The following is a 13,136-nucleotide window of genomic DNA, read 5'->3' as shown; positions in this document are numbered from 1 at the left end:
CTTCGGCATGATACATCGTTGGAGGCAGCACTGGCGGCATGAACACAGGAAGACACAGTATATGTACACACACATCATGATGATGACTCCTCATATTACTGAAATATTGTTAAGTACAACACTAAACCCCAAGTATTCATTCCCGCAAATAATGTCTAGTAATATTTTGAGTGGTAGTCATAACTGTATTGGTGGAGGATGCTTGTCTTCTAGTGTCTATAGGACATCAGAGGTGTTGGCTTCGTCCAGGCCTCAAACAGGAAATTTTCAAGATTTCCCTACCTCCAATATTCTCAGGACCTAGATGGCATTTGTTCGACTCGGAGACTCGCTTGCCTTTCACTAATACGGGATACACTTGGAGCTCACCTTGCTAATAGAAATTTTTGTGTGACATGATATAAGAGGTCATAAGTTATTGTCCAACGTTTTACTCTAGGCACAGTTTCTTTTGGGTCTCATTTTAAACTGTTCTAATGCCTAGAAATTGGGCCTAGTCTTCACTAACTGCTATAAGCTGATTTACACAAGAAGTAATTACTGGATGGTATATGCCATGACACACACTGAAACCTGTTTTTAAAACAAATGGCTTTCCACTACAAGTCTGCACTGTGCAGTCTGGGGCAGATTCAAGCTGCTGTGTTGCTTAGATTGTCCTGGATCACTTTACCTGGACTACCGTAGTAGGTTCAATTTTGTGTGGTATCATACTAAAGCGGTAACATAATGGTCACTACAAATACACTGTAGGCAAGGCCCATAAAATTGCATGGTCTGTACTGCACTCTGTTAAGAATCTTGCTGTACTGTTACTACAGTGGGGACCGGCCCGGATAGCACAGTTGGTAGAGCGTCCGCTTCAGGACCGGTAGATCCAGGATCAATTTTTGATCGAGTCACACCTAAGACTTTAAAAGAGGAAGTTGTAACTTCCTCGCTTGGCGTTCAGCATGAAGGGGATAGTGCAACGACTGGTTGACCTGTATCAGTATAATGGCTCGGGCGGGGCGGCTTACTTGCCTTCGGTAAGTCGTCTCAGTGAAGCAGCACTAAATAAAAGAGCGGTGGAAATCCGTCCTGCTACAAGGAGGCACATTACACATACATGCACTCTAAAGATTCCTTCGTCGTCATATGACTGAAAAATTGTTGAGTACGACGTTAAACCCCAAGCACTCACTCACTCACTACAGTGGGGTACATGGGAAGGTCTGTCAGCAAGCTGTGGGTGGTCATGTGTTTCCTCCAGGCTCTGCCCAGTTTCCTCAGACCATAATGCTGGCTGCCGTCATATAAGAAAATATTCTTCAGTAAAGTGTAAAACACCAGTCAAACAAATACTACATTGGGTATTCAGTGAAGAATCCTGCTGTAAAGAACACGATGAGAATAGAAGGTTATGGAATAATTCGGAAGACAATACAAGAGGGTTTCATTGATTCTCTGAGAAACCAATATAGTCAATATGTTACCTTAGATTTTCAGGAAGTGATATTTTCTAAATGATGAACACTGAAAAAAAAAACCCACTGAAAATCATAGCTTTATGAGTTTATCTCTCACGCACTGCATTCCTTTCACTAAATTCAATCTGTGTTCGAAACATGCAAGAAAAAGAAAAACACTCCGACAGGTTTCAAGCACGGACATCAGTCTTGCTACATGTCTCCAGTTTGCAACTGGTTTGGGTTGTGGTACTTGAGACTGTTGGTGCAACTGTACCTTAGTCCAACCAATCATTACCAGATGTTCTTATAAATATATATCTAGCGTCTATACTTTGAAGAATTTAACCGCTAAGGGTGTTTTCACACATCCCAACTTTTCTCAAAATTTCAAAATGAAACCGTGAAAAACCTTACATGTTTCGCTCTTATCTCAGCAGTTTGTCAACAACAAAAGAAAACATGAATAAAATAGTAACAAATGTATTTTTATTATCAACCAACATCGCACAGACTACTGGTACAATTAGTGGACGGATGACATCTATAGGTAAACATAAAACACCTGAAAAACCGAGTTACAGCTGGTTGACCATAGGCATACAGGATTGTCCATTCCTGAATATATGTAATACTGATACATCTAGCACCATGCCTTTGATCAACTTCATAAATATTCCAAAAACACTGACTGATCAAGATACAGTCCATGAAAATGATGCCCTACGTGAACCTCCTATTTCTTCCCCAAAAAACTCAAGACAGGCTGTAATTAAAATTGGTGACTTACATGTAGATTATTGGTCGTAGTTTGCATCTATGAAAATAGATCTTAAAAGTATTTCCACAAGAAGTACATTTCTCGTCTCCATTGAAAACACATTTACAATGAAATGGCCCCAAATAAAGTTTAGAAAATCCACAATCAACACCTTTACATGAAAATTAATGCTGTATGTACTGGCAATCAAAAGGCAAAGAGTACTTAAACAATAAATTAAAATTGTCATAATTTAAAAATTCACGACGCTTACAGGAATACCCACCTTGAACAAAAAGTACATATATTACGTAATACTGAAACAAGTTCTGCAATATTTATTTAATACTGTCAAACATTCTACTACGAATGAATAAACAATCCTAGTTAAATTTACATACCAACGAAATATTTTCACATGACATTTAAAAAAGAAATGGTAAGGTAGACCATGGAAATTAAGGAAAACATCATACATTGAGGCAGCTCCTTTATGATCCAGTGAGGGTTGTGTAGAGTTTGGAGAATTCTGTGAAAAGAGTGACACTCGTGACTAACATGGTCCCTAACTGAAGTAAATAATATTCACTTTGTGAAATGAAGTTGTAAATGTGGCCAGCCAGTGCAGTTTTAACACACCGGATTCCAGCATAACACCCTACACGTAGTCTTCCAGTTTCTGTGATAGTTGATATACTGTTCTATATAACATCTCCCGTAAAAGCCCGAAATCTGTACTCCAATTTTTTTCTGTTGAGCGTAAGCTCCTTTTGTAGTTCTTCTGCCTATGGAACAGAAATGATGTGCTGTAATTATTCATCTATGCCAGTGAACAACTAGTGTTGACATACATTTACAGAAACAACTTACATGTACTATTGAGGCTCACAGTGTCATTTCAATCTGATTGTTGTTTTAGACCACTGAACTTTTCCCTTACTCCACAGTGGTTACTATTATGGGTGGAGGAAACAAGAGTGCTCAGCTTAAACCACCAACCTTTGTCAAGTTACTGATAAACTTTTCCATGTTTGGGTGTAGAGAGCTGCATGGCATATTCCATGGAAGTGGTCTTCGAAAACATAAGACTACACAAACAGCCCACAGTTGCCATGGAGCCTTCAATGTCGCCAAAGCCCCATGAACAATATTGTGGGAACCTAGAAATTCCACGTCCAAGGTCTGGACTGAATCTGCTCCTTGTTTTCCCTTCTTGGTTACGTCTGGAATTTTACCTATGAATTGTTGCCGTTATATTTAACAAAATCAGTACCAGTCAAGTTCTACATGGTTAGAGCTACTGGAGCAACTCGGTTCTGAGTAAAAATCTGCCTTAAATCTGGAGGTATGATGTACATGTGGTCCAAGCTGACCTCCATCACAGAAGTGAAATATTTTTGAGTACAGCATTAAGCCCCAATCAGAGATTTGATTCACTTTATTACACCTAAAGTTTGGTGTGTAAAAATGGCCCTGTAAGGTGAATGAATCAGAATCAAGCAAAATGTGTCACTTGAAAGAAGTTGAACTTCAGTTGGAATACAGTGAATGAAGATATATAGCGAAACACTGGTCCTCACGAAATTCCCACATGACTGACGTGAAACATCCAGGCTTTGATATAACTCTTCCATAAAATAGCATGTAAAAAAAAAAAAGCATTTGTAGCACACTCCAAGAAAGCCAACGCCATCACAAATCACAACTATATTCAACACTGTAAGATTACAGACAAGTGCAGTTTGAGTTGAAAAGATGCAGATGAAATAAAATTGACTTATTGACTTGGAGTAATCAGCACTGAGCCACCCAATAAAGTGATATCACATACTGACTAAAAATGTGGTACAAACCGATTTTTCATTTTGAAAGAAAAGCAAGTATGGGTGAACTTGAGCAAAATAGATGCAGAGGAGAACAGAAAGGACTCTTAAAAACTTCAGTAAAACCATGTTATTGTGCTATTGTACACAAATGATACTGTGTTTCGTTACTACCCTAATTCCTGAACCTTTTTGCATATGAAAGAGCAACTTTCTCTCCATTTTATGCATATTTGTAATTTAATTTTGGAACTACAATGGTTGTATTTTGTCCTGGCTTCACAAAAAATATAATTTTATCAGTCAACACAGAGTAATGCCTTCAGAATATGCCTGAATACACAAATGCGAAACATGCGAAAAGGTTCAAGAATTACAATATATGCAGTCTTCGCACAGTGTGCAGATGTGAGAAAATGTGATGTCACTTTTATGGGTCTGGCTTGGAAACATAATTAATGGTCACCTATATATATAAATCCGTGGCCTGGCACTACCAATTGAGCCCTGAGCTCCAGTTCTTTAGATCCTGATATTTCTTTAGAAGTTTTTTCTGCAGCCCCCTCACCTGTTTAGTGGGACACCAGATGACACAGTTACATGTTGCTCAGGGTAGTGCTAGTATTCTGACCAAGTAACATGTATTTTTTTTTTTTTAACAAAAATTTTTTTTTTGTTATTCCACATATTACCATGCTTGAGTAACATACATGTATAACTGTGATTTTTTCAATTGTGCGAAAATATTAAACAAAAACAGACAGTGAAAACATGAAAATAAACCCAAGAAAGAAAAAGTCAGATACATGCTGGTGAAAGTGAAAAAAAAAACAAAAAAAAACAAACCCTAAACAGGTATATTATCAAAATCATTTTAGCTTAGAACACAAGAGAGCATTACAGTTTTCAGTCATTCAGCCATTTTGAGCGAAATGGTCACAATTATAAGCCATTTTATTAAAATCAAAGAACTTAAGTATAAAAATAAAAAAAGTCAGAAAATTTAAATATTGCTCCTCAGCCAGCATGTATCTACATGTAGCTCAGAAGTAAATGAAAAAGCAAGCATGCTGACAAGAAGTGCAGTTATGTCTGTGCCATTGTGCAGAGTTAAAACAAGAACACTTAACATGCATACAAAACCATGAGCACGAAATGATTCTGACAGACGGAAGATAATCAAAGTTGAAAACTACCCCACACACATTGTATTGTTTTAGTGATGTGGGTCAATTTTTACCAGACATAAATGAAGGCTCTATGAAAATATGTAACTTCTACTCATCATAACTAGTCAATTTTGTCACACACAGAGTCGAATATACATGTATTCCCAGAGACTGACGACACTATTCACTTATAAAAGTTTTAACATTTAATATTATTCTAGCACCATTTGAAAATGAGGGATAATCAAAATACATTGGCTGCTTGATCATCATGCAAGCAAGCAAAACGATGAAAAAGGTATATCTTATAGCCACTGATGTAATTTGATTGTCAACTAGGTTTATGTGTATATGAAGGTTATCAATGTGCTATGAACAACCAAATTTTATTAGAGAGTTCTGTTTTAGAAGAACTTGGAGGATTGTTGTAAGACTCTGATTCACTGCAAAGCTTGGAATCTGGATATGCACCATGAAAGATCCAGTCTGTCAGAATCAGTTTATCATGCATAAATAATGATACCAGGCCACCACCGGGAAAGACATGTTAATCTGACAAGCGTAACCACTTACGACTTCCAACTCTTTCTGTGCTAAAATCATTTCCTCCTGGGGTGTACCCTTAGGTTTTCGTCGTCTGTCCACCATAGACAAGGTATGGGCTTTAATGCGTCGCTCTAACTCACGAATCCTCGTGGCTCTGGAGGGAAACAAATTGGAAAAAGTGATCAAGAGCAGAATACAGAAGAAAAGCATTCCATAAGTGAGTATAACCATGAGTAAAAATTGAATTACATACAGATGATTCTGACAAGAAAAGCATTTCTTACCAGAGTGTTACAGGGTAAAAATTTGACTTACACATGAAGATTGTGAAAAAACAAAGAAAAGTATTTCTTGACCTGGTGTTTTCCAGGTAAAGTAAAAGCACAATTACTTTTTGTGGCTATTTAACCCATTTTCTTGTTATTTAATCCCTTTATACTTACTTTTCCTCTTCAAGTTTTAGTCTGGCCCCAGGGGTCAATGGTCGCCTTCTTAATTTCTCATGTGTGGCTCTAACATCTTCCTAAAAAAATCCCAGAAAGAGGCCAAGCTTTGGCATGAATACATCAGAATACATTTTAATAAAGTCTACTTAAATACTCATCATCACATTTTTCAGTGACCCTGATCTGGCCAGTGATTAAGCCCTCCTCTATGACCACGAAACATGTTATGCTGCCATGGCAGAAAGGAAAGGGAAGACCAAGTAGGTCTTACAAGTAGGTCCCACAATATACATTATTTTAAAATAAGAGAAAATGGAATCACCTGGGAATACTTCAAATTAAAATTGTCTAAATCATTAAATTATACTCTGAAATATGTCCGTTTCCAAACTAAAATCAACATGCGAATCAGAGACACACACACTTGACTTTTAAATGAACATTCTGGACTTCCTGAAATGTGATAAATACCAGTCTGTTTACTGCGGTCTCATTTATTACATCATCGCAAACCTTTATCTTTTCTTCTTTTGACATCATTTTCAGCTTGTCCTCATCTATTCCAAATGGAGCTTGTTTTGCTGGCTCTTCATAATCTAGAGGAAAATATAGGAATGACATAAATTTAGTTTTGTTTTCCAGCCTGCAACTTTTATAAAATTATCACATTTCAACACTCAACTGAGTGCAAAGATGCTCATGGAACTTTAACAGAGCCTAAACTGTAAATTATTATAAAATTTTGTATGCATCTGGATATAATTTGATTTTCTGAAGTAGCAAAAACCACCCAGAAAAATTTCGTACAAAAACAGCACAATGTAAAAAGTGACAACTGTTTTCTTTTTCTACTAAGACTGTCTCACCTATTCCCCCATTTCGTACACTTTCAAAGTGTTTCTGTTGTTGTCTTTTCTTTGATTCATCTCTCCAGTTCTTTAATGATTCCTCATCTCTGAAAAAAAAATCACAGGCTATAAAATGTAAATCAAGGCAATTTTCTACTCTTTGCAAAACCTTTTGTTTTAACTTACTGAAAAGAGCAACAGTACCTAGAGTGAGTGGCTGTTTCATCTTACCTTCTCCTCTGTAGAATGGCCTCCTGTCTCATTTTCAATTCTTTCTCCTTAGCCAACTTCCTCTCCTGTGCCATTTTAAAAGTCACAAAGGCTTCAGATGGGGGAGCAGGGAATTTCTCCACCTTCTTGGACGTGGCAGATTTTTTCTGCCTGCATAATACATGTACAAAAATGTCAAACTAAATCCATTGTTACTGAAGCTATGAAGAAAATATTGATACAAATGTGACAGACATGAGTAGCCAATCCACAGCACTAACTATATTAGAAATTAGAACTTTATCCAGCTTACCTAGCAACATTTACAAGCAACAGTTAATCTAAACTCTAGGACAAAGACACCCTACCGGAGACCCCAAAGTATATCTCAATATTAGCAGTAAGCCCACCAGTGCTGACTGTACCTTATGCTGACCACCCATCACAGACACAGAAGTGGAACTTACATGCAGTATCAAGGTTGCCAGTTTTTCGGCAAATTTTTAGCCATAATAACTGAAAATTTAACATGTGACAGCTATCTACCTTAATTCTTCTAATTTTTGGGTCAGATATTAGTAGTGTTAAAAGTACCAGCCTTTTGGAAAAGTAATGATATGAGTATGTTGTTTATTAGATGGTCTAACCATGTGAGAAAAAAGAAACTCAAAATCCCTGCTGCAATTACTTATATATTGGCTAAAATGAGCAAAGCAAGTGTCCCACACATTAGATGAAATAGAATTAACAATCACAATGCAGTCTTCAATCAAATGTTAATATACAGAATTAATACAATATTTATTCATTTGATTGTCATTGAACACAATCTTCAACAGTACAAAAGAGTAATGCATGCACGTTAAAATGGAAGTCACCATGTGTCATATCTTATATTGCATTACTATCACTGACAATGATTTTACACAATGACAATGAAGTGCCCACATGTATTTAGGAAAACATATATATGCTTTTTACAATTTAAAACATGCCATCTTACACGATTTTCCTTCCATCAGCACCAGTCTTCTTCAATTTCTCCAGGTGATGGGCTCGTATCTCTGAGTAGCTGGTTGGCATGTGTAACTCTACAGGTTGGTGCGTGGGTCCGGTAAATCCCGACTGCTCACTGGATGAGGAGGTCTGGGAGTGAGCTGACAGCGTGGACCTCTGTTTCATCAAATCAGCATAATTCTCCCAGTCTTCCTCATCTGGGTCCTGAACATCTGTATGCTGATCTGGCGAATCTGCAAAGGCAACAGCCTCTGAAAACACAAACCAAAATACATGGAACTATTGTATGTAACAGGAACTATGGAAATGACACCAAATCACACTGATGTTACATAAAAAAAAAACATACATCTACATACACGATTAAATTGTGTGTGGGTGCTCTCTGCATGAGAACACAGTACTGTACGCATAAATTCTCTGGATAAAGATGGAAACAACATTTCAAGACTTGAGGTAAATTTTGATTTTGTGGGTTAAGTTACAACTTATGTATACATATACCTCCCCATGTATAAATGTTCTTGCTTTTGTATGTAATCTCTGTCCATTTTGCAATCATGGGGAAATCTCCCAGAATATCACTGAATCAAGCCCATGTAAAATGTAATGAATCTAATAGCTGTTACATGTATTCTCAACCTGATGGCTGACATTTTCAAACAATAAACATGTGGTCACACAAATTCAAAGAATTCAGCAACTGCACGTCTTGTCTTTATCTTTATAATAATAATCACTGGTCATTCAGACTACAATGGGGAATTTATAAAACTCCTTTCTGCCTGTATCAAGACAGTCCAAAGCTGTGAACTCATTTGTTCTTTCCTTTATTATGTCACAGTGTACGCGTGCTCATAAAACATATATAAAGTACATACGCACTGCAACATCACAGAGGAAAACAATGCATTCTACTGTCATTTGGACCTTCTATGTAGCTCGTCCTTGAGTTTCTCAATGTGCTCATTTGTAATTATCAACAGTATCACATTTTTGTCTCTCTTTTTTTTACTTAATTCCACTTTAGTCATGCTCAAATGGTGATAGTTGCTTGTAACAACTGAAGTAAATTCATGGGAGGCCAAATTTCAATGGGGGGCCTCCGTGGCTCAGTTGGTTGGCGCGCTAGTGCAGCGTAATGACCCAGGAGTCTATCACCAATGTGGTCGCTGTGAATTCAAGTCCAGCTCATGCTGGCTTCCTCTCCGGCCGTATATGGGAAGGTCTGCCAGCAACCTGCGGATGGTCGTGGGTTTCGCCCGGTTTCCACCCACCATAATGCTGACCGCCGTCGTATAAGTGAAATATTCTTGAGTACGGCATAAAACACCAATCAAATAAATAAATAAATAAATCAAATTTCACTGGTTACCTGTCGCCAGATGCCAGCTATCACACCGTCATCATCTGGTTTTACTCTCTATGCCGTAGCTATATTTCACCAGTTACGTGTGACCATTTGCCAGCTATTACACTGTCCTCATTGCTCTGGTTTTACTACCCATGCGGTAGTCTTTTATATTTCATTCATTAATGGTCACTATTCTAATGTTAACTTCATCTTCAACTCAGCGATTTTTTACATCATCCAGCATTAACCTTTGAACCTTCGATAACATACCAACTTCTGCTGTTTTTGATTTCACTCTTAAAACTTCTCGTAAGTACTGAAGAATATGCTGTGTGCCCTGCTCAATAACTTCCACTGGCGGGAAGCTAAGAGGGTTGTTACTAATGTTCAAGCCATTCAATGACTTTATCAAACCTGTCAAACAACGAAAAAGAAATAAACATATTAGAACACCATGATCTAGGAATATTTGAATGATATGCTTTTATATTTCAATCAACATCCACTTTGAAAGTGATGAAATTTACATGCTACAAATGACCTAAAATGCCTACTCAAAAAGTCCATTTTTTTAGAGGCAAATAAAGGGCATAAAATATTATTTTTGCTACTGACACTTACATTTTTCCAGTAGGATATTACCTACCTGCAAAGAAAACCTCAGGACTCTTTTCTAAGATGAATAGAGCTTTCAGGATCAAGCAAAATGAGGAACTCATTTTAGGTCATTGATGATAGTAAACATATTACAAACACAGTTTAGAACTAAAACTGTACTTATCATGTTTGCTTATGTCTACTTATGCATTTCATTCTTAATTTCAAACTTCATTTCTAAGTTTGACAGAAGCATAGATAATTCAGCAAAACCCCGGTTTTACAGCCTTTTAATCTTCATCATGATTCAGAAAAAACTCTTCAGACTTCAACTCAGTGAAATCACAAACAAATCCAAATACCAATACTATAAAGTCATGGCACTAGCTAGTGTATGAATGAGAAATCGCTTATGCTCCAGGCGAATCTGATTAGTTGAGCTCATCTATACAAAACAGTCAACTTGTGGTATCCTAAGGAAAACTGTAAACTGGGCCAACGTGACTGGCCTAAAATAAGACATCAACTGAGTCTTGGCCATCTAAATATGGCAGAAACACTTAATTCATTATTTCAAAAAATGCATGCATGCATTATGGCCCACAAGCAATTAACAAAATGTTTTTAGTGAATATGACTTCTTTACTTGCCCTTCAAGTACTATGATTTAAGCTGATTTTGATGGAAAATACAGAGAAAAAAAATGTCACATACCAAGCTCTGGTGGTAATGTTGTAAGATTATTTCCTTCAAGCAGAAGATTACGTAACTTTGGGATTTTTTCACTGAAGACATTTGATAACGAGGTCAATTTGTTTCGTCTTACATCCAGCCACTGAAGGTTTGGCAGCATGTCAAAGAAGTTTTCTGGTAATGAGGTTAGTTCATTTCCCTCCAAATATAAATACTGAAACAGAAAAACAAACAGGAAGAAATGTTATCTAAGGGAGACTACTCTAAAAGGTAAACTCAATTGCCAATGATCAACCCACGAAGACATTTGGATGTATCAATAATTGATTCTTTTATGACATATTTATACATGTACATTTATTCAAGACATGCTAGAAGTTTTGTTCTAATTTTTATGTTTTATTTTGTCCATTTCGAACAAATTTCATGACTTTAACAAGTTTAGTACAATTTACCCAAAGCCATTCATTCAGTATGCGGACAGCCCATGGTTAAGTTGGCTGCTCTGGAAGGTCGCATGGTAGAGGATATGACTTAGCTACTTTTCACAATGAACATCTGAGAAGAATCACAACCTAGACAGGAACCTACACTTTAGAACTCTTCAGAATAACATGCACAACAATACATCAGTAGTCTATAGATTAGATAACAGTTGATAAATTTATCAACAACCTAGTAAAACATCATAAAAATACATGAAATGTCATATAACCTATGTTTACAAACACGTATTTCAATACACTATGACACCAGTGATCTTAAACTCCAAGGCAGTGGATATTTATTTGTAATATTAAAACTCTGTAGGTAAGATGAAACTGTAATTCTGTGTTAGATTTATGGTGATGTATATATCACTTCCGAGCACATGATTTGGTTTGGGTTTGTTTTTACTGCGTAAAATGTTTCACACTGGAATGATTTTCAGTGTGGCACGTCAGAATGATAAAAAAACATGTGCACTGCCATAATGTAGCATTTACATGTAGAGACATAACTCACCAATCAAATAAATAAATAAATAGAGACATAACTGCCATCTCCAAGTGAAAAGTACAATGAGAAAAATGCATTGTTAAGGTAGATGATAAAATGGTTTCATTTATCAGGTAAATGAATATAATATGTTTCAAACTGAAGTCAGGCAATGTTCTTTTAGCCACCGAGGCAGATACCAACTTTCTTTACATTCATGTTTTCAAACTACCACATGGTTGATTTGGTTAAGTGGTCAAACGTTACACTGCTGGCTTATGTTTGGCCAACAAATAGCAGTTATTATCATTTGACTTTGTGAACTGTAGACGAATAGAAGATCTGAGGCATTTGAGTGTGTGATTCATTCTATCCAGCTCAGCTTTCAAAATACTGAATACAGCACTGGTTAACAAACGAGGCATGGAACATGGCTTGATGATCAATCTCAAATTGAGATCTATGATGTAGATCAAACGAACTTTTACAAACTCGCAATAGTTGCAACATGTCAAACAAAAAACAAAAAAAAAAAAAACAACTGATGTTGTCTTTCACTCAGGCCTGTCTTTATTTGAATGACCTATATTGAGAGATAAGATATCAAACATCTGACCGACTGACAGATGGTCAGAACAACTTGGGCCTACTAAAATTAAAAATACTGTCAAAATGTATATCCTCCAGTGGCAGCTATCACATTACCTCTAGGTTTTTCAGTTGAAGTAAGTCGTTTGGCAAAGTTTTAAGACCTTTGTGGCACAGTTCGATTGTTGTAGATCCCAAGGCTTCGGCTTGTCGGATTAGACCAAGAACCAGTTCTTCTTGAATTCGTGTTTTGGCGAAGGTTGGCTTGTCATCGTCCATCGAGAGGCTGCTTACGCGTGCTACGCTAGCTTCGACACTTGCTTCCGAGGACGAACTGTTGTCTAACTCCGTCATTTTCTTGTCTGCTTTTTTTTTTTGGCGATATTATGTTCCTAAGAATATACTACACCATTCCACCTGCGCGGAACGTTAATTTCCCACGCGCGCCATGATAATTTGTCACATTTTGCCCAGGCCCATGCGACAAACACCGCAACGCCCGCAAAATTCAAAGATGGCGACTTATACAAATGTGATCTTGGTTTACGTGCATTCGGGACGCTTCAATAATTCCGCAATAAAGAAACATCAAACTAACATGATACTAGGAAATCGCCGAGTGCATGGAGAGTCACCTCAATCACTATGGTGATCACGTG

The 13,136-nt window shown here is 37.0% G+C and overlaps 1 protein-coding gene across 2 annotated transcripts; it reads right to left on the bottom strand.

Moving 5' to 3' along the window:
• Positions 1 to 1,915: 1,915 nt before the first annotated feature.
• Positions 1,916 to 12,964, bottom strand: LOC135467664 (leucine-rich repeat-containing protein 27-like). 2 transcript variants are annotated; one of them, XM_064745458.1, is made up of 11 exons: positions 12,595 to 12,964; positions 10,933 to 11,125; positions 9,892 to 10,035; positions 8,254 to 8,518; positions 7,272 to 7,421; positions 7,059 to 7,147; positions 6,706 to 6,788; positions 6,190 to 6,269; positions 5,774 to 5,900; positions 4,498 to 4,599; positions 1,916 to 2,993 (listed from the first exon to the last, which is right to left on the bottom strand). In XM_064745458.1, exons 1-10 carry the CDS (start codon positions 12,829 to 12,831, stop codon positions 4,525 to 4,527), a joined length of 1,443 nt encoding a protein of 480 aa, XP_064601528.1. In that variant the 5' UTR covers positions 12,832 to 12,964; the 3' UTR covers positions 1,916 to 2,993; positions 4,498 to 4,524. The 2 variants fall into 2 exon arrangements, with proteins under 2 accessions (XP_064601528.1, XP_064601527.1); XM_064745457.1 differs by lacking the exon at positions 4,498 to 4,599.
• Positions 12,965 to 13,136: the final 172 nt, after the last annotated feature.

The sequence above is a fragment of the Liolophura sinensis genome, chromosome 6 (assembly GCF_032854445.1).
Source record: "Liolophura sinensis isolate JHLJ2023 chromosome 6, CUHK_Ljap_v2, whole genome shotgun sequence".
NCBI lineage: Eukaryota > Metazoa > Mollusca > Polyplacophora > Chitonida > Chitonidae > Liolophura > Liolophura sinensis.
Note: the sequence above shows the minus strand (reverse complement) of the source record. Positions and strands in the feature narration are given on the sequence as shown.